General features: G+C 45.4%; 2 protein-coding genes across 3 annotated transcripts; one reads left to right on the plus strand and one right to left on the minus strand.

Moving 5' to 3' along the window:
* The first annotated feature begins 36 nt into the window (after positions 1–36).
* On the plus strand, positions 37–21,662 carry LOC133342366 (kinesin light chain 1-like). Of its 2 annotated transcripts, none has more exons than XM_061551481.1 (16): positions 37–253; positions 3,542–3,809; positions 6,277–6,507; positions 7,716–7,794; positions 10,190–10,418; positions 10,981–11,068; positions 11,829–11,930; positions 12,669–12,842; positions 13,391–13,490; positions 14,759–14,820; positions 14,922–14,989; positions 16,073–16,181; positions 16,769–16,924; positions 17,548–17,681; positions 18,835–18,901; positions 19,182–21,662. In XM_061551481.1, the coding sequence occupies exons 2-16, from the start codon at positions 3,561–3,563 to the stop codon at positions 19,260–19,262; spliced, it is 1,929 nt and encodes a 642-aa protein (XP_061407465.1). In that variant the 5' UTR covers positions 37–253; positions 3,542–3,560; the 3' UTR covers positions 19,263–21,662. The 2 variants fall into 2 exon arrangements, with proteins under 2 accessions (XP_061407465.1, XP_061407466.1); XM_061551482.1 differs by having other exon boundaries at positions 14,771–14,820.
* On the minus strand, positions 20,074–27,063 carry PDCD2 (programmed cell death 2). Its single transcript, XM_061551483.1, is given in 6 exon segments — positions 20,074–22,467; positions 22,469–22,594; positions 23,308–23,421; positions 24,003–24,106; positions 24,632–25,181; positions 26,844–27,063. Coding segments are annotated over 6 exon segments (1,158 nt in total). The 5' UTR covers positions 27,042–27,063; the 3' UTR covers positions 20,074–22,401.
* Between the last annotated feature and the right edge of the window lie 324 nt (positions 27,064–27,387).

Genomic DNA, 27,387 nt, shown 5'->3' on the forward strand with positions numbered 1-27,387 from the left:
CGCGCGCGAGCAGGGCGGCCCCCCCCCCCTCATCCCCCGCCATGTTGACAGAATCGCGGCCGCGAGCGGAGGAGCGGCTCCTCCTGCTGCAGAATTAACTCCGCGAGCCTCGTCGAATAAGCAAAAAAATAACACGACAACAAATAAAATATAAAGATTAAAAGCCATTTGGAATTTGCAAGGGGAATTAAACGAGCGGCGGCAACAGCGGCGGCGGCAGCAGCGGCGGCGGCGGCGGGACGACGAATCTTGCGTGAGTGTCGCTAATGATTCACCCGCTATTCGCTATTAATCATTTACTTAATGACACGACGACGATTCAGACATCCTTGCCCCCCACTAACCTCACCCGTCTTGTGTTCTAAGTGATGTGTTTTGATCGGTTTTTAGTCGTCCGGGGACCATCGTGATATTTCTCTCCTCACGCCCGCTTTATTGTGATCATTAAATGTGACTAATAATTTTTTTTATATTGTATCTTTACATTCCACACGGAGTACGTTTGGTTGTTGTGTGATTAAATTAAACTGTGACTTAATATACAGTATTTGTGTTTTAATGTTTGAATCGCTCCATCACCCCCGTCTAACGGGTAACCCACTGGTGGTGGGGGGGGGGCAGCACTTCATCCTACTTGCTGCACTGCCCCCCCCCCACAAAGACAAAGATCCCCCGTGTAGCCTTAACAGACTGTAGGGGCAAGTGCTGTCAGCGAGCACCTATGAAGGCCGGTACGGCACACGAGGCGGTGGGTGGCCAGCACCACGCCCGACCGCCTTTGTCTCCCCTGTGGCGATGTTTACAACACCGCACCGGGTACTAATTTGAGGCCGAGTCGACCTAGCGGAGGCCCAGGACCGGTTCAAATAATCGTCAACTGGTTGTTGGCCGTGAGCGGGAATCGAACTCGGGTCGCCGGGTTTGTTGGTCAGCATAGCGCTAACCGCTGCACCACCGCTCCCCCCAAAAAAACATTTTAAGCCAACATGTCATACACTTCCCACAGGACCTCAAATAACTATGCCACATAGTATGTGCCCCCCCCCACTGCCATCTTTGCTGTCGAGGCCCCCCACTCTGGACACGTGTTCCCTCTTTAACTCAAGAGGTCATTTACTACTGCTGCAGCCCCCCCCCACCCACCCACATATTTTTTCCACAAGACTTTTGCCCTCTTGTTTTAAGCGCGTAAACATATCGTATGTCCTTTAGCCTCTCATTGCACCATCCCGCAATGCTTGTGCTGCTCCCCTTAAAGCCAAAAAGCCACGTGCTTCCGATCTTCCCATACCATTGCCTAGCCTTTAAGCCAGCAGGTCATACATATATCCTGCAAGCCCCTATCCCCTTATTTACTTATCTCATTGGACCCAACACCCCCTATTTATTCATTCTACAGGACTCTCGCTCTGACCAATTGGAAACATCCCCTCCCACATCCCCTGACCTCTCCTGATGACATCTCCCTAACTGGATGGGTGACCTTAACTCACCCAGCTCCTCCCTCCCGGCCATTCTCACACACCAGATGGATGCACCCCCCCCCCCCCCCCACACATAAACTACATTTTCAGAATCTGAATCTTTATTTTAGACGAGAGGAATCCGATGAGCTATGAAGCTTGTTTTTACAGATGTCTCTGTGTACATCACAACCCCCAACTGGAGCATACTTATCACCAACATAAATGCCACCCCCCAAAATATCTTATCTCCTGAATTACCTCTCCCACGTACAGTATTTATTTGACCCATGCAATGTCCCTTCCCTCGCCTGCGCCCACACACTGGACATTGTGTCTTAACTCCCGGACCTAACACGTGCCTCTTGCCCCCCATCATCTACAGTATTTTCACTTTGGGGATAATTTACACCCCCACCCCACTGCTGTACACTGTGTCCTCTATCCCTGATCACTGGCGTACTTGAATTGGCACTATAGACCTGTTTTCGAATATGTGCAATAGCAGCGCGCAATAACCCCCTTGAATTTAAGTGCTGCTGACAGTAGATATTTGCCACTCGGAGCAGGGACATTGCTGTTTTGACTCAGCAGCAACACCGTCTGCCGATTCCACTTGCGAGTGAGTCAACAAAGCATTTATTTGTCGAGTTTACGTCATGTCTCTTTACAAAGGTCATTGTGTTAAACTGAACCACTCGTCCGGTTTGTCGGCTGCTTCTGCCTCCCTTGTTTGTTTTAATATTTCCAGGCTGAGAACATGATGCCTTCTCGTTATCAAATACAATGTCAAATATCCTGCAGTAACGTATGTGCAGTCGTATGTAAGGTGAATTTTTTCTGCTCAACTTGATATAATGAGAGATCAAGAAATGCGCATTTCATGCGTTGCCTGCAGTATTCCATGTTCAGAGCTATGTAAAGTGCATGGGCAGGATCATATCTTCCACAAATCCACGTAAAAAGAATATGAATATACTAAATACATAAGCGCTACCCTGAAAGAAAATAGTACGATGTAACGTCTATAAATATATTTTAAGAGCCCATAGTTGCAGTAAAAATGTTGTTTACGTTTGTGTACACTATTTTCACGTCTTCATTAGTAACATGCCATTTTTGTGCCTTGATGTTAATTAGATGCTTTGGGGTTGCTAATTTGTGTCCAATAATTGCTAGGCTGTTGTCTGTGCCGGTTTACGAACGTGTCATTATGCTCGTGCGCTGTACAACTGCATGACCGTCTGCCCTTCACAGGCCTCAAGACTCTGATGTGGCTCGCTGGCCATGGCTTACTAAGAGCACGCTTCATTGCCTTTTCCAGTGTCTTCAAGCATGTCAATTATGATTCTGAGAGGTGCACAAAAAATAGGTCATTGATCTGAATATGTATTGAAGGTCGTCACCACACGAGTGGTTCTTACTGTAACAAGAAATAGTGCTCGGACACCCACAGACTTGCATTGCTCTATGGGCATCACAGCTTCATACGCGCCTTTTACTTGATAAGTTCGTTGTTTTTATTCATGGTAAACACAGATCTAATGCATTTTCACACGAGTCTAAGATTAATGTTAAAATTTCATACATTCGACCACTACATTTTGTTGTGACAGAGTAATTTTCTAAGAAGCTTTGCTTTTTATATTTTACATTCATCCCCTTTTAATCCTCATTGTGCTATAGGCATGACATGAGACAATAATTTCATTCGAATCTCTCAGAGCAGTGCGATCCTTCGTGTTCGAGAACAGCCCATAGAAGCAGATGCCACAGAACTATCGCTTGAGATGCCCAGGAAGCTGTGCTGTTTTGTTCCTTCTGTAATCAACTCAAACGCGATGGAAAGCACGTGTTATCTATTTTGTTCTAGATTTGAAGCTTTCGTGACTGCAAGGATTCATACTCTTAGTTCTTTCGGTAAAGTCACGTAGGTAAAAATTTAAAGTAATAAAAATAAAAATCACGACGTTTCGGAGGCAACACAAGCTTCCGTCTTCAGGTGAAACCGTCACAGCAAAATATCTGTATCTATTTTGTGACATGCGACATTCCCCTCCTCCGTGCTTGTTCACCAGGTGCGGCTAGCAGGTGGCCATGTCTTCCATGGCGTGCCCCAAGTCGGATGCCCCAGAGCGCCTGTCGCAGGAGGAGATCCTGTCGAACACGCGCGTCGTGATGCAGGGGCTGGAGGCACTGCGCAATGAGCACCACTCGATCCTGGAGTCGCTCATCACCACGCTCAGCTGCCTCAACCGCGCCGACGAGGGCAGCCTGGTCAGCGAGAAGACCGGCATCATTCAGCACTCGCTCGACTCCATAGAGCTGGGCCTCAGCGAAGCTCAGGTGAGTCTCAGAACGGGACCGGGGAGGTGGTTACATTTGACTAGCTGAAGCTGGCACGGATAAGATGCAGAATTACCGGCATGATGTGTGTTTTTTTTAGTAGCTGAGATCGATGCGGTTACAGTTTTCCAGTGTGAGGGCAAGTGGATAGTGTTTTCGTAAAAGAACCACACTGGCATGTTTTCTTTCCAGACAGAAATACAATTTCTGTTTTACAATAGAGATCAAAAAATGTATAATGGTCTTTTTTATACTCTTAGGTTTTTTCGGTAAAGTCACGTAGATACAGTAAATCTAGCTGTGACGGTCCCACCTGATGACGGAGACTTGTGTTGCCTCCGAAACGTCGTGATTTATTATTTTATTTCTATTATTACTTTTATTAATTTTAATTTTATTTTTTACCTACGTGACCTTACCGAAAAAATCTAATAGTATGAATCCTTGCAGTCACGAAAGCTTCAAATCTGGTCTTTTTTATGTTTCAAGGTAGTTCCAGGTTTGCATGGCATTAATTTTGTTGTGGCTGTGATGGCAGTGCGCACAGTTGCCTGCTCTTGAATGATGTCATAGGATCTTTAATGTCCCTGTTGGAGTAGACCGTTCACTTTGGTAACGCCCTTAAGCATCGTTGGATAGGAGTGGAAATTGCCAATGACGAGAAAAAAACAACTTGGCATCAGTGTTGGGGGCATGAATCATGACCAGACGAACCATTTCCATCGCCTTCTGTATAATCGCTCTTGACATTGCCACATGTCAAGGTGGTTATGTTTTCACCGATGTCTGACAGCCTTGCTGTCATTGTCAAAAGATATCCCACCTTTTAATCAGTGGGATAATGACCCATCATCATGCAATTTCTGTGTAGATGTAAAAAATAAGGCAATAAAAACTCCTGTTTGAATATTGGTGTAATTTTTCAGCAAATTTGTCTTGGCACCATTTTTGTCATTCTTCTGCTCCTAGTTGTTTGGGTATAATTCTATTGTTTGTATAAATGCATTGTGCATCTTTGATGTGCATGTATCTGGCTTTGCTTCTGCGTTTAAATAGCCATGCCAAAGAGCCTTGCTTAAGCTTTTGTTTGCATGGATACAGAGGGAGTGTGTTGCTAGGTGTGAGATCACCATAGTGATAACTGACTAGGCTGCAGTACAGTAAAGCCCTATCTCGAAAATAAATTGCTCACAACGACATTTTCTTTTCACTGCCATTCTCGTTTAGATACTGCACATGCATTTATCGTTTGAATGAATAAACCATCCACCAAGTTGGTATAGCTATGATTTTTATAATGAAAATATATTTATGGATATTATACATAAGCATTGGTTTTCTAATCTAATGTTATAAAAAAACACAATTGTATCATTGTACAATTGTAGGGAGCCTATTGTATGATTTTTACAAGTATTTAGGTATGACCACACCGTGGTAGCACTAGACGTTTTCATGAAAAGTCTTGTTTTCCTTTTAATGCAGACAATTACAATTTATCTCGGTAAGTTTAAACTTCAAAGAAATTGCCACATGCTTGATATGAAGACTAGTTGAACAAAAATAATGATGCGTATCCCTGGCAACGTGATTGAAAGCTTTAATTATTTACATAATATGTTCCCGATTTTCAGATTCATAAAAAAAATTCGGGCCTAGATAAATAATTTCGGATGCTCCAAAAATGGGTTTGTTTTGACTGATTCAGGAAGTTAATTTTGTATCTATTAATTCACAGGAGGTAATATTTTCCACGTATTTAACAGGAATTGGTGTGAGGTACACCCTTTTCTTGCCACAAGTGATGACACTTGGCATTGGATTACATTACTTTGTAATGTAAATGCTCCGAAAATCCTGAAAAACATCTGACAATTTCCTTAAGCCAGAAAATATGAAAGTGTTGAAATATTAAACCCCATCCCTCATTAAAATTATGTATCACTCACATTTGCATCTTTACAGTGGAGTAAGTTTGAAAGTGCAGAGAAAATGGTTCTAAAACAATTTTCCCTAATCCCTAAGGGGGAAAAAATGGATGGAATGCCTGCCCTACTTTAGACGGACATCCAACCGCAAACACTTTGACAGGCTTGCTGTCAAATCCGATAATGTTTTCACTTGTGAATCATTTTATTCTTCAGCTTCACTGCCGTATGAAGGTTCTGCATTTGCAAATTTTGCTTCATAAGTGGCCCCCTCTCAGAACACAATGCATGCCTTGTTGTCGCCATTGACATCTTCTTCAACTGGTCACAACTCCCGGCCGCATGACTTCCAGCATGCAGCACTTACGTCAGCAGGGACTCATGACACACAAAAGATGATTGCCCTTGTTTGAATTAAAATGTTTAGGTCTGAAAAAGCCCACGGAGTATGTTGGCAATTCCGGAATGCGTCTGCCCATACCATGTCCCCCCTCTGTACCCGCCGGCTGGCTCTCACCCCCTTGCGTGGCGTGGCGCAGGTGATAGTGGCGCTGGCGTCGCACCTGGGATCAGTGGAGGCGGAGAAGCAGAAGCTGCGCGCTCAGGTGCGGCGGCTGTGCCAGGAGAACGCGTGGCTGCGCGAGGAGCTGGCAACGGCGCAGCAGCGGCTGCAGCGCAGCGAGCAGAGCGTGGCGCAGCTTGAGGAGGAGAACCGGCACCTGCAGTTCATGGGGCAACTGCGCAAGTACGACGACGAGGCCTCGCCCCCCGTGAGTTTCCTTCCGCTGCAGTGTTTTATTTCGTCAGATTTTTTTTGCATTTAAGTCATCGTTATAGTTCATTTCGTTTTGCCAAATTAGCCCAATTGTAATATTAGAATATCATAAGTTAAATTATAGTTCTCGCACTCGTAAGAATCGATTTTCAGCGGTACGTTGTTATGAGACTGCCGTTTAACTTGAGCTCGTAGAAAACAACCATAACAAAAGCACCAAAATCTATGGCACTGTTGTGTGAATTTTTTTGTCCTGAAACATACCGCTGCCGCTAATTGGAATTGGTTTCATGGCTCATAAGCACAGTAATGCGAAATCTAATTGACACGGCACAACCATGTCTGGGAGAAAAGTGGAAAGATAGATTTGGGTGGGTGGCTGGGGTGAGGGCTACCTCTTTGTTTTAGCGCAATTTTTCAGAGCAGCAGTATTTAGCACTTTCGTACCATTTTTTTGTATAACCTTTTGTATAGGCATGTTTAATACATCGATATTGAACAACAACTTTGGCCGTGCCAAAGGCAATCTCAGAGGCAAAGGCTGCATTGATTGTGTTTAATTTGGCAGTAAGACATGGGAGGTCACAAGTTGGCACTGCATTGTTGTTGCCTAGGTGCGTAGTGTTAATTGCTATTTTTTTGTTGGGCCTGAAGGTTAACTTTTGTACAAGTCTCTAAATGTCGTGATATAAAAGCTTTGTTTGAAGACATTCTATGTTGTTACTAGATTCAAAGGTTTCGTGACTGCAGGAATTACTCTTTGGTTCTTTCGGTAAAGTCACGTATAAATAAATTAAATAATAGAATACGACGTTTCGATTGCAACACAAGCAATCGTCATCAGGTACAAATGAATGAGAAAACAAACCTAGTAAACTTAGAAATATAATGCAATACAACACAGAGAGTCGGCTAACATAAGTCCACACCCTACCCGGTTGATTCCGTTCTTCCAGGTTGGGTGTTGACATTTTAATTGCCCGTGTTGCTCGTTACGATGTTTCAGATCAATTTAAACGCAAAACATGCAAGATTAAATACACCTGAAGTCTAATTTTGTATTTTTTAAATTTCTCCTATCTGAACTGTTTGATGTGACTGCTCCTCTTTGAAAATGGATTACCAGCGAGTGAATTGTATAATTGGAGTGTGTGGGTATACAGTTTAGGTCCACGGGGGTTCACAACTGATTGATCTTTACAGGAGGAGAAGGATGGAGAGTCCTCCAAGGAGCCCCTTGATGACCTGTTCCCAAACGATGAGGATGAGCAAAGCTCCAGCAGTGAGTGTTGGCGCGTCCTTGCACACACAGGATGCTCTCAACCGCAGCCGGTCGAAGTCTCTCATCTTGCCTTTTTAAGCTCTCATTTATTTTAGAAATATCAGACAGATCTTTTGGTTGTTTGAAGTTGGTTTGTTGTGTGAACATTTTTTTATTATTATTGAAAATGTGTCTTCCTAAAATTGACTTCCATGTTAATGATCTGCTTTCAAGTTTTCTCTTTGCTATATCCCTTGTAGTTTATATAATGACTACACGGTACAGTGTATGATGTGGAAGTCACAGCAAGTGGAAGCCTTCTGCCTTCTCGAAATTGTAAATAACTCGTATCACACTACAGTCTTTCTTGCAGTGCAAGTAGCCTTTTAGGTTAAGTGCTTTGTGCTGCAACTTTTATACTATTATTTGGGCATTGCTGACCACGGAAAAAATGTGCAAATAACAAGCTGTTATTGTGGCTTATACGCCACGTTTCTTTTAAATTTATCCCAGTGTTCTAACATTCCAGCTTCACATGCTTACATTTTTGTTAAGATCTCTCTTGGCAGTTTTAACTGTTCACAGACGTAACCGTTTACAGCCGGTAACAGCTATGCTAGGCAGCGGCCTTGGAATGTGCCAAGTGTAACACGTGAATCTAAAGTGTCACATTGTGTTTATCACGCTCTTTTGTTTCCCTTCTGTTGTTGAGCGTGAGACTCGCGAGGGCTCTGCTCCTCTTCCTTACGGGGTGTACAATAAATCACCCAATGTCGCCGAGGGATTGCAGTCTCTCCCATTCCAGACAACTTCGCCATTATTTGTGCTGCCCTCTATTGTAGGCAGCATAAAATCGCTATTGTATGTGTGCACCTGATGTGTGAGCATTTGTGCTGTTGCCACTTGTCGTTTGAACTGTGTGGCCAGGTGTGTGTGTGTGTGTCTCTATGCTCCATTGTTATCAGTGGTATTTGGTTTTGTTTCTTAGTCTATATTGTATACTTGTTTAGTTTCATATTTGTATGGTAGTTCTTCGTGTTATATTGCAGTATTTTGTGTGTTTTATATCACGTTACATTTGGCTGTTTTGTACAGAGACGGGTAATGTTTTGCCGGACTAGGATCCCAGGGAAAAACGTTTGCAGGGATGCCTTGAGCTCTACTACTTAGGAATAGGTAGGTTCTCCTGTTAGGAATATCAATGTTACATCAATCAAATTAAGTGAAGACCCAGCAGCTTATGGCCAGCACATGTATTGCTTCACCAATGGTACTACGGAATGTCCAAGTGAAATAGCATAGGTTTCTATCTAAAATCTTACTTGGTCATCTGCAATGTGTGCATTAAATAATGTCCGAAGCAAAGCTGAATAGCTTGGCAATGAATAAGTAATAAGGTTGAACAATTGCATGCAACCGGAATGCCAATGTATTTAGTATGTTAAGTCGATGCAAGACCTTTTTCGTATTTCCTTGAAATCACCTTTTTGGATATTTTATTTGCTCCATAGCCATTTCAGAAGGCGTTAATTTAAATGCATGTTTCCATTTTCCCCACAGTACTTTGAATCATTATTTGATGCACAGTTTCCTAAAATGTAAAATGGCTTGCCAAACAGCTAAAATGGTTCATTCCAATTACACGTTCATCCATTGTATCTTGACAATTTACTCACCCGCCAGCAACTAGCCAATATAAATAGCACATTTATTCAACTAGATTTTATATATATTTCCCGCATTTGTCCTCCCGCAGAAGTGATCCTCACATCATGAAGATGTAGAGCCTTTAATTTGGCACATTCCATTAAAGCAAGGGTGGGGAAAATACAACTGATCGGCCTTGTGTGACCTGTGACTTCATTTCATTCAGCATGCCACTTGAATTCAGCTTCCAATCAGGATTTATCTTATCCAATGCAAGCATCTGAGCTACACCATTCGGGTACGAGAGGGGGAATATTTTCTACCTAGCAACAGTGCTTCTAATTTTAGCGCACTTAGCTACTTTTGTCAATACAAGGGCCTCTTTCCTTGACAGAAGTGACTATAGTGTATTTTATTGTTGTTGTTTTTATCCTGCAATATTCCACTGCTGGGCAAAGGTCTCCATGTTTCTCATCTTTTCCTTAGTTGTTCTGGAGTATCTAGCAGTGACCTCCAAACTCTTTTATGGTTTCATCTCGCCATCAATGCATCCGTCTTCCCCCATGCCTTCTATTGGTATCTGTCGTAAATTTTGTCCAGCTGTCTGTTTTGTTACGTGACCTGCGACATGTAAATTCCATCTCTCTGTGAAGGCAAAGCTTCCACCACCCCAAAATGAAAGGGTGACAGAAAGAGGCAAAAAAGCAATCCATCCGGCACTGCCCACCAGTGACACGTGCATCCCCCGGTTTCTGTGCTTCCACCACAGTGACCCAGTCTCGAGGCATATCGGGCGCGGCGGCGGCGCAGCAGGGCGGCTACGAGATCCCCGCGCGGCTGCGCACGCTGCACAACCTGGTGATCCAGTACGCGTCGCAGGGCCGCTACGAGGTGGCCGTGCCGCTCTGCAAGCAGGCGCTCGAGGACCTGGAGAAGACGAGCGGCCACGACCACCCGGACGTGGCCACCATGCTCAACATCCTGGCGCTCGTCTACAGGTGGCTGTGCTGTGTCCTCGGCACTTATTTTAATAATAATTCAATTTATAACGCGCGCAAATTTGCGGACGTAACGGCCGCAACTCAGAGGCGCGGAGCCAAGCTCATTTTATTTTCTTATTTTCCGTGCGGTGTGGCTTAGATGCTCGATCATGTGCAGTGCTTGCCATATTCATACTTTAAAATAGATTTTTCTGGGTTTTTCCAGTAACATTGAGCACAAAGTCAGTATGCACAGATAAGCACTCGGCAACACATTTAAAATGTGTTTTGACAACGCAAAAAATGCACCGGTTAGACTTAAAGTTAACTAACGTGTGGATTCAGGGTGGCCAGTGATCATGAAAAATTAATGATAGCTGTGGGATATAATGTATCCGAGTAGATTTCAAGTGAAGATTTGGAGCAAACAATATCTACAACCCTGCAGGTGCATTATTACATTTCAGGATTATGAGCGATGGCTTGAGGTATTCTTCTAGCAATGGATTGCCCATGGCTAATGATTGTGATGACGGTGAGTTTATCTTTTTCTCTGTCAATTGTGTGTCCATTTGTATAGGGATCAGAACAAATACAAGGAGGCAGGGAACCTCCTCAACGATGCCCTAGCCATCCGAGAGAAAACCCTGGGCAGAGATCATCCAGCCGTGAGTTGCTTCGTGCTACAACAGTCACACGATTACTCGAGGGGCATGCACAACACGGAGCAAGATCACAGCTAAAGAATCTTATCTACCCTCTTAAAAAAAGTCAAGACATTGCTTGATAAGAAAGGCGTTTAATTGAGGGGCATGGTAATTGAATTGGTATTTTTTATTCAACAATATTTTACATGATGTCTGACCAGCTGGCGGCAGTGGTCAGAGCCCCGTGTCTCACCGATCAAAGGGCAGAGTTCAAAATCCGGTACGGGCCTTTTGTGCCTCCTGAGCCTCGGTAAAATGAGCACCACTTCGATACGCATCAAGAGTGGTTGTCCTGTGGATAGTGACCCCCGTCATAGAAATTTTGAATTACCACCACTGTATCAGGGCTGTTAAATGGAGATCAGAATCAGAATGTATTTTCCTGGTGGAATCCGATGAGTTATCAAGCTCTTGTTCACAGATGTCCAGTAGAGATGAACGCAATGCCATGCTTGGGTGGAATTTTGCCTCACTTGATGCAGTAATTTTAGCTGTGACAGTCCCACCTGATGACGGAGACTTGTGTTGTCTCCGAAACGTCGTGATTTATTATGTTATTTCTATTATTACTTTTAGTATTTTTATTTTTTACCTACGTGACTTTACCGAAATAACCTAAGAGTATGAATCCTTGCTGTCATGAAAGCTTCAAATCTAGAATTAATGGAACTTATTTTTTTCATGAAAATGCATGCATTCTCTTGTATTTGTTTTGCTTCAGGTGGCAGCCACACTCAACAACTTGGCAGTGCTGTATGGCAAGCGTGGCAAGTACAAGGAGGCGGAGCCCTTGTGCAAGCGTGCGTTGGAGATTCGCGAGAAGGTAAAGGCACTGGTGCACGGGCCCACCTACTAGTCTGCCCCGTGGAATCGCTGCCATGCCTTGCGGAGTTAGCAGACGCTCTTGATAAGAGAGCATTGTAAAGGATGCCATTCACACGGTTGTGAAAATATGTAGTGTTAAGCAGATTAATGCAAAGCAGTAAGCTGAGCATTCAAGGGCAAATACTGTGTTTGTGAACTGTTATTGGTTTAAAAAATATTTTTACATATGCGGAGTACATTGGTAAATATACAAAGCTCTACTTTTAAATGTCTGTTATCCCCCTGAAGGTAAATATTTCTGATTGAGGCAAAGAGTCCCACAGTAATATAACAGATTCATGAAAAACATTTCCTGAATGGCAGTCAGCCAAAATGATGACGTCTTCGTTGTCTCAGTTACAGCACAAAAAAAATACTTGTTATTTATATCAACCTATTTACGTATAATTTTGCTGAAGCACCAACTTCATGTCATCTGTTATACGAGTTGATATCCTAGATACATTTATTAAAAACCCCAAATGGATTCCTAATGGTCAGCATAATGATGTATAATCACTGCAGCATTCGTTAAACCGGTTAATATGACTCCATTTCAGACAGTTATAAACCGATTCATTTTTGAGCTGTCAACCACACACTGGTACCCGCATATATTATTTCATAAATAAACGGTTTACATTTGAAATTGTGCCCGACATTGGCTCTGTTTGTGATGGACTTTCCGCCGTGACAGGTGTTGGGAAAAGACCATCCAGACGTTGCCAAGCAGCTAAACAACCTGGCACTGCTGTGCCAGAACCAGGGCAAGTACGAGGAGGTGGAGACCTACTACCGGCGGGCTCTCGACATCTACCTGCTGCAGCTCGGCACCGATGATCCCAACGTCGCCAAGACCAAGAACAATCTGGTCTCAAGCCGCCCACACGCTCATTAGCACTCTCCCGTGTGTGTTTTAATTGTGCCCCATGTGGTTGTTGGTTGTGCCGCGTGTTGTTGTTTGTCGCGTGTTGATGGTTGTGCCGCATTTTGGTGATTGTGACGTATGTTGTTAGTTGTGCCACGTGTTCTTGCTCCACGTACTGGGAACTTATGCAGGAGATGAATTGAGCTGCTCACTTTTTCCCTTGATTTTAGTGTTGCCCTCTAATGCTATATAATTGTAATTAATGCTACATGATTATATAGCACTAATGGTTAGTACCCGGCGCGAGCGACAGAGGGAGAGGAAGTGAACAGCTCATTTAATTTCTTGTAGAAGCTTCCAGACCTTGGAACAAAACATCGGGCATCGTGACGAACAACACACAGTATCTACCTTAAAAATGTCACTCCATATGTATTATTAGGATGATTTACCATTTTTGAACTGAGGTTGGCTAGTCGGTGGAAACCTCCCTCTTGTGTGATGATGTTGCCAGTGTCCTTTAGTGCATTGTCCATTGTTTGTGTTACCAGGCGTCGTGCTACCTGAAGCAGGGAAAGTACAAGGATGCCGAGGCCCTGTACAAAGAAATCCTCACGCGGGCACATGAGCGGGAGTTCGGCTCTGTCGATGGTAATTATGATTAACCATGCAAAAAAGATTTAACTACACATATTTGAACCATCTTATTTGACAGACAACTATTCTTGAGTTACTGTACAGTTTACTGATAGACAGCCAGTTTTGTTTTACCATGTTTAACTTTTTTCACACACTGGTTTCCTGCTATAAGTTTTACCCACCAAGCAACATAGCAGGAGGCTGTTTCTTCCTGACCTGCTTTTGTGCTTTTACCATCTACATGGCAGAGGCTCGGTCTCATTAGCAGCAGTTGCACTTTAACAACTCTGGCTCTGGCACCCCCCCCCCCTCTCAGCCAGTCTACATAACAAAGGCTCAGTCCTTTGTTATGTAGACTAGCCGTAGTCTCAAGCCGCACCTTACCATAATAATAAAAAGGGGGCCTGTCCTGGCCCATCCCCCCCCCCCTCAACCAGTATATATACGGGGTAGTATCTCTTGGAATCGCTCATTTACTTGATACAGCAAGCGTGCTGTGACGGTTCCACCTGAAGACAGAAGCTTGTGTTGCCTTAGAAACGTTGTGATTTTTATTTTATTTTACTTTTATTAATTTAAATTTTTTAACTACGTGACTTTACCGAAAAAACCTAAGAATATGAATCCTTGCAGTCATGAAAGCTTCAAATCTAGAATTAATGGTAATTCCCTCTTACCGAGTGCTTCAACATAGTAATGCCCTACAATGTTGTTTATATATCGGTAATAATACTGCTTTAAAAATGTTGTTGTTTCTGTCGTTAAAAACATCCTGAAAAGATGTATGCAGTTTTATGGCCATTCCTCGAGGTGTTAACTTTATAGATTCTGTCTTGAATATTTTTTTTACTTGGGTATTCCCAGTGTAACTGCTATGATACATCTTATTTGCTTCACCAGCCGTTTTGCGTTGACTTGTTTTTGTGGAATCATTTGTAATGCTTTTAAAGTCAACGATTGTTTTTTACTCTCTTGTAAGTCACATCACTGGTTGGTAAGATACACTGTACTTTTGCTCACGTGCTTTTGGAAGTTCCACACCGAGACCTATTAGGAGTAAAAAAAAACCACGGTATACTTCACCACACTGATCGGTGTGGCTTGGTGCAGAGGTTAAGGCAGAACCAGTTATGATATCACTTGCCACTGACGTTAGCCGTGGCCTTCAATCGTACTTGGCTTTCTCGTTCATAGTGAAGTAAGATATGCATTATGTTTTTAGTTACGCATTATATAAACGGATGATTGATGTTGATTGCTTTTTTTTACGTAATATTAAGCTTGTGTTGCAGGTGAAAACAAACCTATTTGGGTCCACGCTGAGGAACGTGAACAGAGCAAGGTGAGCTTATCCTTCATATACATAATGCAACGTTTGTAGTCGTGGCATTGTGAAGGAAGTGCGATCCTATGTCATTCACGAGTGATGTATTTCGTCGGCAGGGCAAACAGAAGGAGGCACTCCCTTGTGGGGAGTATGGTGGCTGGTACAAGTCTGGAAAGATAGACAGGTAAATCTCTAATTGCCTTTATCCGTCATGCATTAAATGTGCGCTCACGGCTGAGTTCTCAGCACATTGCCAAATGTGATGGAACGGCAGCTGAGCATTATTCAATTTAGACCTAACCTAATTGTTTTTCTTTTATTTAAAATTTTACTTTTCTCAAGGTATCACTTTTTGTGCATTCATTTAATGTCCCTCTGAATTTCTTAGAGTATAAATGAGTATGAGGAACTACTAATGAGTATGAGTAGACATTAAAAACACTGATGTAAAGTAAAACAAAAGTTTTGTTTGATGATGACTCATTGGTAACGGGTTGTTAACACAATTGCTCTTAAACGAGACTCAGGAGGACTCAAAAGTTTTTGGAAATTGCAGGCGAGATTATGGTCCGTGACATCTTTAAGTTTTCACAGCTGATCATAATCCAAATGCGGTTTTATGGGTTGGGTCTACGCGTCATCTCTTCTCTCAAGCTATCGCCACCCGCTGCTACGGGCACCTTCAGGAGTTCAATCGCTGAAGTGTGGGAAACCACACTCGGGATGTGCGACACGTGCGTGTGTGTGTGCATGTGTGTAGTGTAGCAGTTAGCGCATTGCGCGACAAAAGTGACAACCCGGGTTCGATTCCCGCACATGGCTAACACAAGTGACGATTATTTGAACCGGCCCTGGGCCTCCCCTAGGTCTCCCCTAGGTCGGCTCAGCCTGAAATGAGTACCTAGTGCGATGAAGTAACATCACTACTGGGGAGACAAAGGTAGCCAGGCATGGTGCTGGCCACCCACCCCCTCGCATGACCTGCTTGCCTTCATAGGTGCTTGCTAACGGCACTTGCCCCAACAGTCTGTAACAGGCTATATGGGGGGGGTCTTTGCCTTTGGCATGTGTCATCACGCTAACAAAACCCAACGTAACTGGTATTGGTGAACATCTCAATGCTGAAATAAATTACCATTGGGATTACACACAACAGCAACATCGCCACCCTGTTGCGAAAACTTGGCAGGACCCTCTAAAAGAGTCTGGAGAACCCAGCAAGGCCTTGTTGGGTAAAACGGTGCTCGTAATAATGTTTTGGTTGCAGCTACACAGTGACCAACACTCTGAAGAACCTCAGCGCTCTTTACCGGCGGCAGGGCAAGTTCGAAGCGGCAGAAACACTCGAGGAATGTGCCTCACGTTCCCGCAAAAAGGTAAGAGTGGGACAGCTTTTAAGGTCGCCAAACACTGTTTAAAGTGAACCAGAGGGAGATCACCTGTTAAGGGGGTATCCCATTTGTAGTGTGGTGCTTTGTGCTGTATTAGTTAAGTCTGCACAAGCAATATATAATTTACATGATGGGAGGGGTGGAAGTAATAGCATTTCGGTTAGAACATTGTTTATTGTAATGATCAATTATTGGTTTACTAATTTAAAACTTAAATTGGGTGACAAAACTCATACGAAGTGGTATATGCCACAATGCTATTTTATATTTCTTAAAAGCCAACATAGCAATGGTAATTTTAGTTAAAAAAATACAGTACAATGGCGCATGTCCGAATTACTGGGTGACTGAGGAAAAGGCAGATATGTGAATAGCTCACATATGAGTTAACTTCTGCAGAAAATTACGGTTACACCACACACAAATACTGCACTTGGGTGGAGGAAGTTAATTGACAAGGGCGGCGGCTATGTGACCGTTGGATATGCGGTGGTGCTGCATTGTCAATGGCGGTTAATAAACGTGCACAAGCTCGCTCGACCATCTGCTGGCGTGGTCCCTCTGCCGTGCAGGGTGTGCACCAGCCCAGGGTGTCGGACGTGCTCTACGACAATGAGGTGTATGAAAAGCGCCGTGGCCAGAACGGCACGAGCTCCAGTGAGTCGGGGAAGGTGGACGGAGACGCAGAGGCCAAGCGGGACCCAGGAAAAGTCCCGGAGTGCAACGGGGTATGTATGTACATGTATGTTGAATGTCTTGTTCGCAACGTACGTAGCCAACCGTGCTAATCACAGGTGCGGGGGAAGAACTAAACACGAAAATAAGTTCTTAAGAAACTAGTTTTCAATATCGATTTAAAAGTCCATAGCTCCAGTGGCTTCCTAATACCGGAAGAGCGTTCCAGACGGCCACAGAAGCGCATCTGAAAAACGCGCGATGCGGTGACAATCTTTCTTCAATTGCTTTTCAAAAAAAAAGTGCATGAACACCAATTGGGAAGCATCTATCATGCTTCGACATAGCCTGGGGCCATTGTGTATAGAGACACGAATTCAATTAAAATGTCGTGTGATAAGGTTTCTATTCGTTCAGATTGTGGCTCTGGTATATTTAGATATATTAACATGTGTAATGAAATCCTAATTAAACTCGTGGAGTTTCCCCCCCCCCCCCCCCAATAACCTTTAAGGTTCTTAGTTCCCAGACTCAACACTTCAGGCGATGCAAACTCGCAGCCATTAAAGAGCTGGGTCCATTAAAATTTAATGCGGAAATGTTAACCTGACGAAAGTATAGAGACAATAAATATACAAACTGCAATACGTTTAAAATACGTGATCGTCGTGTACAGGAGGGAGGCGGTGGGCTCAAGAGGAGTGGCTCCTTCAGCCGTCTCCGTGCCTCCATTCGGCGCAGCAGCGAGAAGCTGGTCATGAAGCTCAAGGGCAGCAGCAGCAACAAGGAAGCCGACAGCAAGAACCCTGGGTTGGACATCGCATCCACCAACTCGCCAATGTTATATATTAGTTAACTTTCAAGAATTAAGGAGTGTTCTGAAAACGTTATGAGCTGCTGAATCTCCTTGTATGTATGGGGCGCTGCGGTGGCAAGATGTTAACTACCTTGCCTGTATATACAGGCCGTGGGCTCGATCCCGACACCCGACGCCTGTATATATGGAGTTTGCATGTCTCTCTCCCCGTGGTTGTGTGGATTTTCTTCCGAGTCCTCCTGCTTTTTCCTCCACGTTTAGAAACGTGTGCGTTTTAGAGTATTTGGCTGCTATAAATTTCCACGTGATAAGCCACTTCGTTGAGCTTTCATTTGTGACCAGGTTGCTTCTGAAAAAGCTATATAGCTCAGTGGGCTTTACCTCGTTAAATAAAACAAATAGTTTTAGTTTAGTATGTATGTTGAAATTCTTCCACACCATACACAGTAGGAGGATCAACCTTCTGCAATTCATATATTCAAAGGGGGGCAATAAACTGATTTAAAGAACTACAAACCCATTAGCCTCTTAGCTTACATTCATAGTTTTTTGGAGATCAGTGGGAAAACATTTAGATCACTGTCAAGCAACCATGGAAGGCTTGTAGAAATACTTCTCAACCATTGATAGCAAATTCTATTGAACAGGTTGTGTAAAAGACTAAATGAATTTCAATCACCATTGTGCCCAGCGTTTGCTTACGTGGATTGTAAAGTCTTCCAATGAGCTAGCGTGTATTATCTTTAAATTGTTGATATGTTTTTATAAGACATGCACATAACTTCTCCTTTTCCTGGAGGCAAGGTACATTTGTACAGCCCCCTGTCAATCCCCTGCTGGTTGTATGTTTTAACTTTCTCACCGTACGTAGCCAACCGCGCTAATCGGAGGTGTGTGGTTGAAGGCCTCTGTCATGTCAGCAATCATGTGGGATATTGACCCGAACTTTACCACGCAGGTCAATGTGGATTGGCCAAAGAGGTGTGGGGCAACCCCAGGACTGATTCAGATCAGTGACCATTGTTATCCGTAGCCAGGAATAAAACTCAGGTTCTCGGGTTCATAGAACAGTTGCGTGAGCCACCGAGCCATTGCTGTACCCCCGTGTTTTAATACCATGTCCACGTGGGGTTTTTTTTATTGCAGCATGAAACGTGCCAGTTCTCTGAGCACACTCAACGTTGGTCCCAAAGCCGAGGATGACGCCTACCAAGTAAGGCCAGCCCTGTCTCTCTCTTAAGACACCCTTTTTTTGTAGCCATCTGTTCTGGACACCCTTGCCCCTTACCTAATCTTCCGTAGTCCTTCGTGACCCTAATCAGTCTTGCACATCACTTGCTTTTGTGAAGCCTTATGTCGACATTTGTCACTTGCCTAAAAATACTGTGGAGTTTAAAATAGTCTGGTTTGAGGTCGGTGTTAAGAAGTGATTCTTGTGTTGTGATCCTTGTCAACCCCCCCCCACCTCTCACCCTCTTCCTGGCGCTCTGCAGAAGTCACTGAACAAAACCCAGGGTCTGAGCGCAAGCCACTCGGACCTGGCCCGGCGAGGTTCCATTGAGAGCACCAGCTAGGAATGTCAGAGCAAACATTAATGCACACACCGACCATTCTCCTCTCTACAATAGATCCATTCACATATCTACACAGCCTTCCATGCCTGTGCCAATTTCATTTGTCCTATATGTTCTACCCATATATTGATATAATCACCCATTGCCTCTGTGTTCCGTGATTTGATGGATTGACTGCCTGTAGAACAAACTTGGAAGCACAGTTTTGTTGGTGGAATTTTGAATTCGAAGTAACGGGCAATCTACACGGTTACTTCATCAGCTTATTAGTTGGTTGCAATTTAGAGGTACAATATCAGCATTAAATGAAGGAGTAAAGTGCGTCTACAAGCCCTTTGAGCCTGATCGTTAAGATTGCTCATATTCATTGAATCGTTCATTTAAAAATGTGTCTTAATTTTTTTTTTACAATCCCTGTGTAGTGAGAAAACCCACACTCTATACTCAGGATTCAGAGAAAAGTACAAATATATTTGAGATATATCCTGATATAAATGTATATGTCTCATAAAAAGAAGTTTATGGTTGCCAATTCGCAAATGGTCACCTTTTGCAAGACGAGACAGAACCATGTTGGGCTTACTATAAATGAGCAAACAGTGGTCATGCACAATTGAGATCGCAGAACAAAAGTGTGTGATATCTGTCGGGAGTTGGACACAGCTGGAATTCGCAGCCGAGTATGTAACACCTAGGAGAGCTGTTGAAGTGGAACAGAATCAAAACGATGAAATAGAGGCAGACTTGGACGACGTGTGGAGTGCTTTCTGAAAACTGAACTTGATCATGAAAAGCAACGTACCAATGTGCCTAAAGTCGAATGTTTTATTCAGTGTGTTATTACCTGCTAAGACATGTATCAGAAACATGGACATTAACAAAGAAAATGTAACCAACTGAAAAGTGTGCACAGCATGTCGAGGTGCTTGCTTGTAATTACATTGAGAAACACACGGAATATGTATCGGTTAAAAGATAACATGCTGACTGTTACAAAAAAAAGTGGGCTTGGAAAGGACACATCGCTAGGAGGGATGATGGCCAAGAATGTTCATGGAGGGGCAGTCAAGGGATGGAAAAAGTCTTAGAGAACATCCATCGCGTAAATGGAGCAATAACATTGTCTCGTGCGCTGGGTGGATTATTACATCACAGAATTGTGAGAGAAGGCGATGACTTGGTGAGGACCTCGTCCAGCAGTGGATTGATCATGGTTATTGCTGACATTTAGCTTCGCTCCATATATAAGTGATTTGTAAACGGACCTGAAGGACTTGGCACAAAGAAGATTCATCTTTTTGTTTCGAAGGCCTTTACCGGAAACACTTGACTAACAATCCCAGCTTCTCATAAATTATCATATCTTAGTCAATTGCAATGTAATAATTACGTATAGAGGACCTACTAAGATCATATGAAAGGCAACTTGTGGTAGAATATAAAAAGTGTATTGCTGTATATTTACTAGTACTGTACTTTGTAAGGCAAGCATGCTAGAGTATGCATCATCTTTTCCCTCATTTTCTCAAAGAGAAGTGCTATGATTTTCTAGACTGTTTACAGTTTACCATTGTAAATAGAACGTACATGTTTAAATTATTGAATTTTGTAGATAGTTTAAAAAAGTCGGGAGGCATATGAATAAAGAAATACAATTTGTTTAGCTTATTACAAGTAGGGCTCTTATTATTTACATTCAAGTGGCTTTTTGCCAAAGTGAAAAATCACCGGAGGCAGGATTACATTTGCCAACCGATAGGTTTCGAGCCTTTGTCTCAACCCCAAATCCAACCCACCGAAGCTGTGTGATTGGATTGGCTTAAGTGCCTGCCAGTGGCCCAAGCTAACGGTGCTGCCCCCTGGCTGCTGTCTGTGTGGACGAGGGCACGTTGCCCCCGCCCCCTCCCCTTGTGTTTGTCCCGCGTTCTTTGTCCCGTGTTTCAACGCTGAACATCCATCCAAGTGCGTTCTAGAATGTATCCGCTTTAAGACATGCAATGCAACATTTAAAAAAAAAACCTGAAATCATTTTATCCTCAGCAGATATGAATGCGATTTCAGATTGTCCGTGGTTGAGCAATGCTTGCACTAAATATGTAAAAGGAAACCATTAGTTTCATTTATGAAGTACTTAAAAAGTCTGTATTTTGTCACCTATGACCTTAAGATTTTAGCCATTTGTTCCTTGTCTTTTGGATGCTATATAGGCGCATGTTATCTTGTGGTGCCAGCCAAGTTCTCTGTCTTGAACGTACCAGTTCCATTGTGTAAACTGATGTAGGTTTGTAGTTTTGAAAGGATTGAGAGTTATATCGCTAGAACGTGGACCAGACATTTCCTTTGGTTACATTGAAGCAGTTGAGTTTAGATGGCGATATACAATTAAACGTTTCAAAAACATGTGTCCCTGTTTTTGCAAGTTATTTCCACAAGTACTGTTATACATTTAAGTGAATAGCTTCAAGTTGGGAGCTTCTTAAGGAACTGAAGTGTACGAAGAAGCATCCAGCACATGGATCAAAACGTCAGACATGGTTAGCTGCAGATGTCCTGCCAAAAGTATAAAATAAGTTCTCAAGAAGAGTACACTGGTTACTAGTGGACTTCCAAATACGTTTTTATGTATATTTATAACACTTACACTATTCAAAGATCTCATGGGTGTGTGAAGCGAATAACATTTAAAAATTATTTCAAGAATGTTTTTATTACTGTACAAAATAATTTACAGCAGACAATGCTCTATCATGGAGGAGCAATTTATAATTCATCGCGCCGGTTAGCTACAAACCCCATGACCCGAAATAGCTTCCCGCTCACGACCAATACAAGTGACTTGTATGAACTGCTCCAGGGCCTCCCCTAGCTCGACTCGGCCTTAAATGAGTACCTGGGGTCGTCTATAAACATCGGCACTGGGGGGATGACAAAGGTGGCTGTACGTGGCATCACCCACCCTCTTAATGTGCCGAGCCGCCCTTCGTAGGCGTTACTCGCCAAACAGCACTTTCCCTAACAGTCTTCAGGCTATGCGGGAGACATTTGTTTTTGTTACATCGCAGGACCGTGAGAGATGGCGACAGCTTGGGGGAAGAGTTCTTCACCCAGCAGTGGATTTACTGCACGTTTTAAACACTTGTCATTGGCGCTGCTGGCGCAGTCCCCCGGCGCTGTGCACAAAATCCTGCTTCCAGACGAACTCTGAAACTGTACGCGTGGGGTCCGTCCCGCGGCGTGCAACTCCGTGAGCATGTGTACACCACCAAGGTGCCCCAGTCGATGCTCGTGCTCAGGCTGTCCACGTGCAGCTCGCTCAACAGCTGTGGCATCACCTGCAGGTGTGGTAGCAGCATGCACCCGATTTGGTAAACCGTACCACCAGGTGGAGCCCCACGCAGAAGAAAGAAAAACTGTCAACATTTGTGCCGTGCAGCTCTGGCGCATTTCGGTTTGTGCCTGCGTTCAGTTTCGCGTGTTGGAAGCTCCCAGGACATATACCGAACAACAAGCGGTACACCAAAATGGCAAAATCTGCTCAGAAGCGAGCACAAAGTGGTGTGTGAGATGCTGGTGCTTTCCCTCAAATGTGTGGATTTCTACCAGATGCTCCAATTTCCCCACATATACAACACTCATTAATGCAATTGAACATCCCAAAGCCGGACCCTGATAGAGTCTTGAGACTTGGTGAATAGTTACACAATAAGAGCATTATTATTGATAACCATTATAGTATTCCCTTGTTATTCGCGAGCGATACGTTCCGGAGATGCTCGTGAATAGGAACTTTCGCAGGTAATCATATTGGTCTACGAATATCGCACGGGAAACATCTACAGTCGAGAAGTTCTATCTCATCACGTAATTTAACCTCTTTAATCTCATCACTTTCGCGATGCAGTTGTGTAGAGTTCCTGATGCTATTCGTGGATAGCCAAAATCGTGGATAGCAAGTTCGTGAATAACGAGGGAATACCGTTTTTGATGAGTTGTAAAACAATTTGCTGAGAAGTCGGGCTTCGTGAGTGTCACGAGCGTTTTCTACCTGGAACTCGAAAGTGCGGGGACTTCCACAGGAGCAGGCTGGGATGTCAGAGGCTGTGGCCACGTGTTCACTTGACACCCACAGGGGCTGTCCTTCCCGGCTGTACCGCAGCACCTGTTTGCACAAATGTCAGTCAGATCTTCACATTGGACCATTAACATGCGGGTCAAAGCATCCCTGCAAGGGATGTTAAACCTTTCCCGTTCTGATGACGTAGGTGTACGTCGGGAGTTTTTCTTCCGTACACGCATGTCATCGGAATGGAACCGGTGAGTACAATCTCTTTAAAAATAACAGCGCTACGCCCCTTTTTAGATAATAGTAACGCTTAACTGCTTGCGTGTTCCAAGATTCAGCAGTGAAAGAGACCCATCCGGGAAAGGAATAATGAGGATGAAAATTAAAATAGATTGTTACGATGCACGCTTATCATGTAACTGCTTATATTGAAGCCGCGTCAACCTTAAGTCGGTGGATGTTCATTCCCCACTTCGGCCCTCATAGTTTAGAACTCCCTTCTCCCACAGTCGATCAACAGGCCGTGTGTGTTGGGGTAAAAGTGTGGGTGTGCTCCCACCCCTTCCAAGATGCATCCCAGAAACGTCTCGCTCACGTGACTTTTTTTCTTTTACTACAGGAAATGTATTTTTCTGGGGCTAGTGCCAACAGTGAATTGGTGAGAGGGGCGAGCCGACCTGCTTGGGGTCGCGAGCGATCCTCTCCTTGAAGAGGCGGAAGGCGCGGTCGTCTGCGCTTTCCCTGCGCGCCACGGCCTCCAGCTGCTGCTCGTCAAACTCGCCTGCATCACGTGCAGCAGGGATAGAACCATCATAGGTCGACGTGGAAACACCACAGCGATGTGCTTGATGTATCATGCTCAATCCTGCTTAGCTGCAGCCATCATAGATTCTACATTCACCGTGGCAAAAAACATGAGTGTTGGATGGAATCGCGATAATTCATCTGTTTGCAACGGAGGGAAATTGTTAAATGCCTACGTCATTGTGATATTGGACCTTTAAGATGGAGCCCGCATCTTGTAGATTTTTTTGTGATATCCCCACCACCTGTGGCTGTAAATATTTTTTTCACTAAACTTAAAAAGTGCAAAGGACAACCAGGTACAACCGCAGATTAAGTATGCAGCTACAAAACAATAGCTATGTTTTTGTGTGCAGTCTTCCTTCTTTTAATCAGGTGTATTAACTGGAAAGTCTCGCACAGTAAAAAAAAGACTTGCCAACGAGATTATTCAACGGGGCCAATTCAAAAGCATTTAATCGATTAAAGTCGATGAGTCTAACAAAAACCAGCAGGGACGCACTTTCCGTGGCCGCCTTCAACGCGCCTTGGCTTGCGTCCGATGTAGCTTCCTCTTCCTTCTGCTCGTCCTCCACCTCGTCGTCGTCGTCATCATCATCCTCCTCGGCCTCGGTTAAGATCTCCAACTCGGGAAAGAGGAAGCCGTGGTCGCGTTCGGGCGGCGTCTGCGGAGGCTCGGCCGCGTGGCCGCACTCGTGCTTGTGTCCGGCCTTCCAGTCCATTGCCTGGTGCCGCTTCCCGCAGTAGGCCGCTGTGTGGCACCGCGAGCAGGCCTTGGGGCCCGGGCCCCCGCACACGAGGCACAGACGATGGCTCCATGCTTCCCCTGCCTCCTCGGACTCTGCTGCTGTCACCGCCGCTGTCGTGCCCGAGGGAGGATCGTCCGGGGGCGGATCAAAGGAGTAGAATGGGTTCTTGCGAGGCAGCTGGCAGCGCACCACCCGCAGGCAGCGCGGGTCGTGCAACTCGGCGTAGCACGTGGGGTCCCGGCAGCAGAACAGCAGCAGCGAGCGGTGGAAGCAGTCGTCGCGGTTAGGAAGAGGAGCGTACACCTGTGTGGGGGGGGGGGGGGGGGGGTGGTCCCGAGATGGTGAGGGTTAGCGACGATACCTTGCCCGTAATATGGCAGTCAGACTTTCACCGGCGCTGTCAATGCAGCACCTGGTGCTGCTATCGCTTAAAATAAAGATGGATATGCACAGACCGCCCATTGGGACATCTCATGATGTGACACAGGTCACCATCATAGCATTCATATCAATGACCACCATTATAATTCCACCTCGTGACATTACACACTGACCACTATCATGACGCTTCGTGACATCACGCTGGCCACCACCACGATGTCCCGTGTCATTCATTGCACTGATCACCAAAATGGCACCGACATCACACATGGACCACCACCATGGCGACTGTCACTCACTGACCGCCTACATGGCGCATGACGTCATGCAGCGAACACCACCATGACACAATGTAGTGACCACCATGGCGCATCATGACGTAACGCCGTGACCACCACGGCACATCATGACGTCACACAGCGGCCACCACCATGGCACATCACGCCAAACTGACGACCGACATGGCGCGTGATGACGTCCCTCTGATGCGCCGTGGTGGTGGTCGCAGGACGTCACTCCGCGACCACCAACATGGCGCATCATGACGTCACTCCGCGACCACCAACATGGCGCATCTTGACGTCATTCCGCAACCACCACCATGGCGCATCATGACGTCACTCAGCGACCACCAACATGGCACATCATGACGTCACTCCCCGACCACCAACATGGCGCACCATGACGTCACTCCGCGACCACCACCATGGCGCATCATGACGTCACTCCGCGACCACCACCATGGCACATGACGTCACTCCGCGACCACCAACATGGCCCATCATGACGTCACTCCGCGACCACCAACATGGCGCATCATGACGTCACTCCCCGACCACCAACATGGCACATCATGATGTCACTCCACGACCACCACCATGGCGCATCATGACGTCACTCAGCGACCACCATCATGGCGCATCATGACGTCCCTCCGCGACCACCAATGGCACATGACGTCACTCTCCAACCACCAACATGGCGCATCATGACCTCACTCCGCGACCACCAACATGGCGCACCATGACGTCACTCCGCGACCACCAACATGGCGCATCATGACGTCACTCCGCAACCACTACCATGGCACATCATGACGTCACTCAGCAACCACCAACATGGCGCACCATGACGTCACTCCGCGACCACCAACATGGCGCATCATGACGTCACTCCGCGACCACCACCATGGCGCATCATGACGTCACTCCGCGACCACCACCATGGCACATCATGACGTCACTCAGCGACCACCACCATGGCGCATCATGACGTCACTCCGCGACCACCAACATGGCACATCACGAGTTCACGACGCAATGCAAACGAACACCACCATAGCAGGCACGCCGTGACCACCGCTATGGCGCCGCCGCACGTGTTCTGCCGCTGCCGCCGCTCACTCCCAACAGCACCCGCCCCCCCAAGCCCCCCCACAAGCCCCCCCCCCACAAGCCCCCCCCCCACAAGCCCCCCCCACAAGCCCCCCCCCCCACAAGCCCCCCCCCCCCCACAAGCCCCCCCCCCCCCCCACAAGCCCCCCCCCCCACAAGCCCCCCCCACCACGCTCATCCCCGCCCACACCTGCAGTAGGAAGGCGCACGTGTTGGCGCACCGGCCGCACGCGAGCTGCTCGGCGAGGCCCGGCAGCGGGTCGCGGCCGAGCCACGCGGGGCGGCCTCCCACTTTGCTGGGGAAGTTGGCGGCGCGGAGACGCCACGAGGAGGACGGCGGCAGCGCGGCGAAGCCGAGTTCCACGGGGGCGCCGCGGGTAGCCGACATGGCGCCAGCTGCAGTCGGGGAAGAGGAGGAGGAAGGGGTGGGGGGGAGGGGCGGGGGTGGGGGGAATCGAGGGTCCGCGGTGAAGTGTCTCGGTGTTTTAACAGATGCAGAGGATTCATTCATTCATACGCAAGTGATTCGACGCATGCACTGTATCACAAACTTAATCATCAATACCAATCGATTAATAATTACACCACTTTTTTTTTCTTCTTGGTTCTTTCGGTAAAGTCACGTAGAAGGGAAGTAATAAAATAATAAAAATAAAACAATAAAATAAAATAATTCTCACGACGTTTCGACTACAACGCAAGCAGCCGTCTTTACCTGACGGCTGCTTTCAACC

The sequence above is a fragment of the Lethenteron reissneri genome, chromosome 14 (genome assembly GCF_015708825.2).
Source record: "Lethenteron reissneri isolate LAM-NWPU_2019-01 chromosome 14, ASM1570882v1, whole genome shotgun sequence".
Classification (NCBI taxonomy): domain Eukaryota; kingdom Metazoa; phylum Chordata; class Hyperoartia; order Petromyzontiformes; family Petromyzontidae; genus Lethenteron; species Lethenteron reissneri.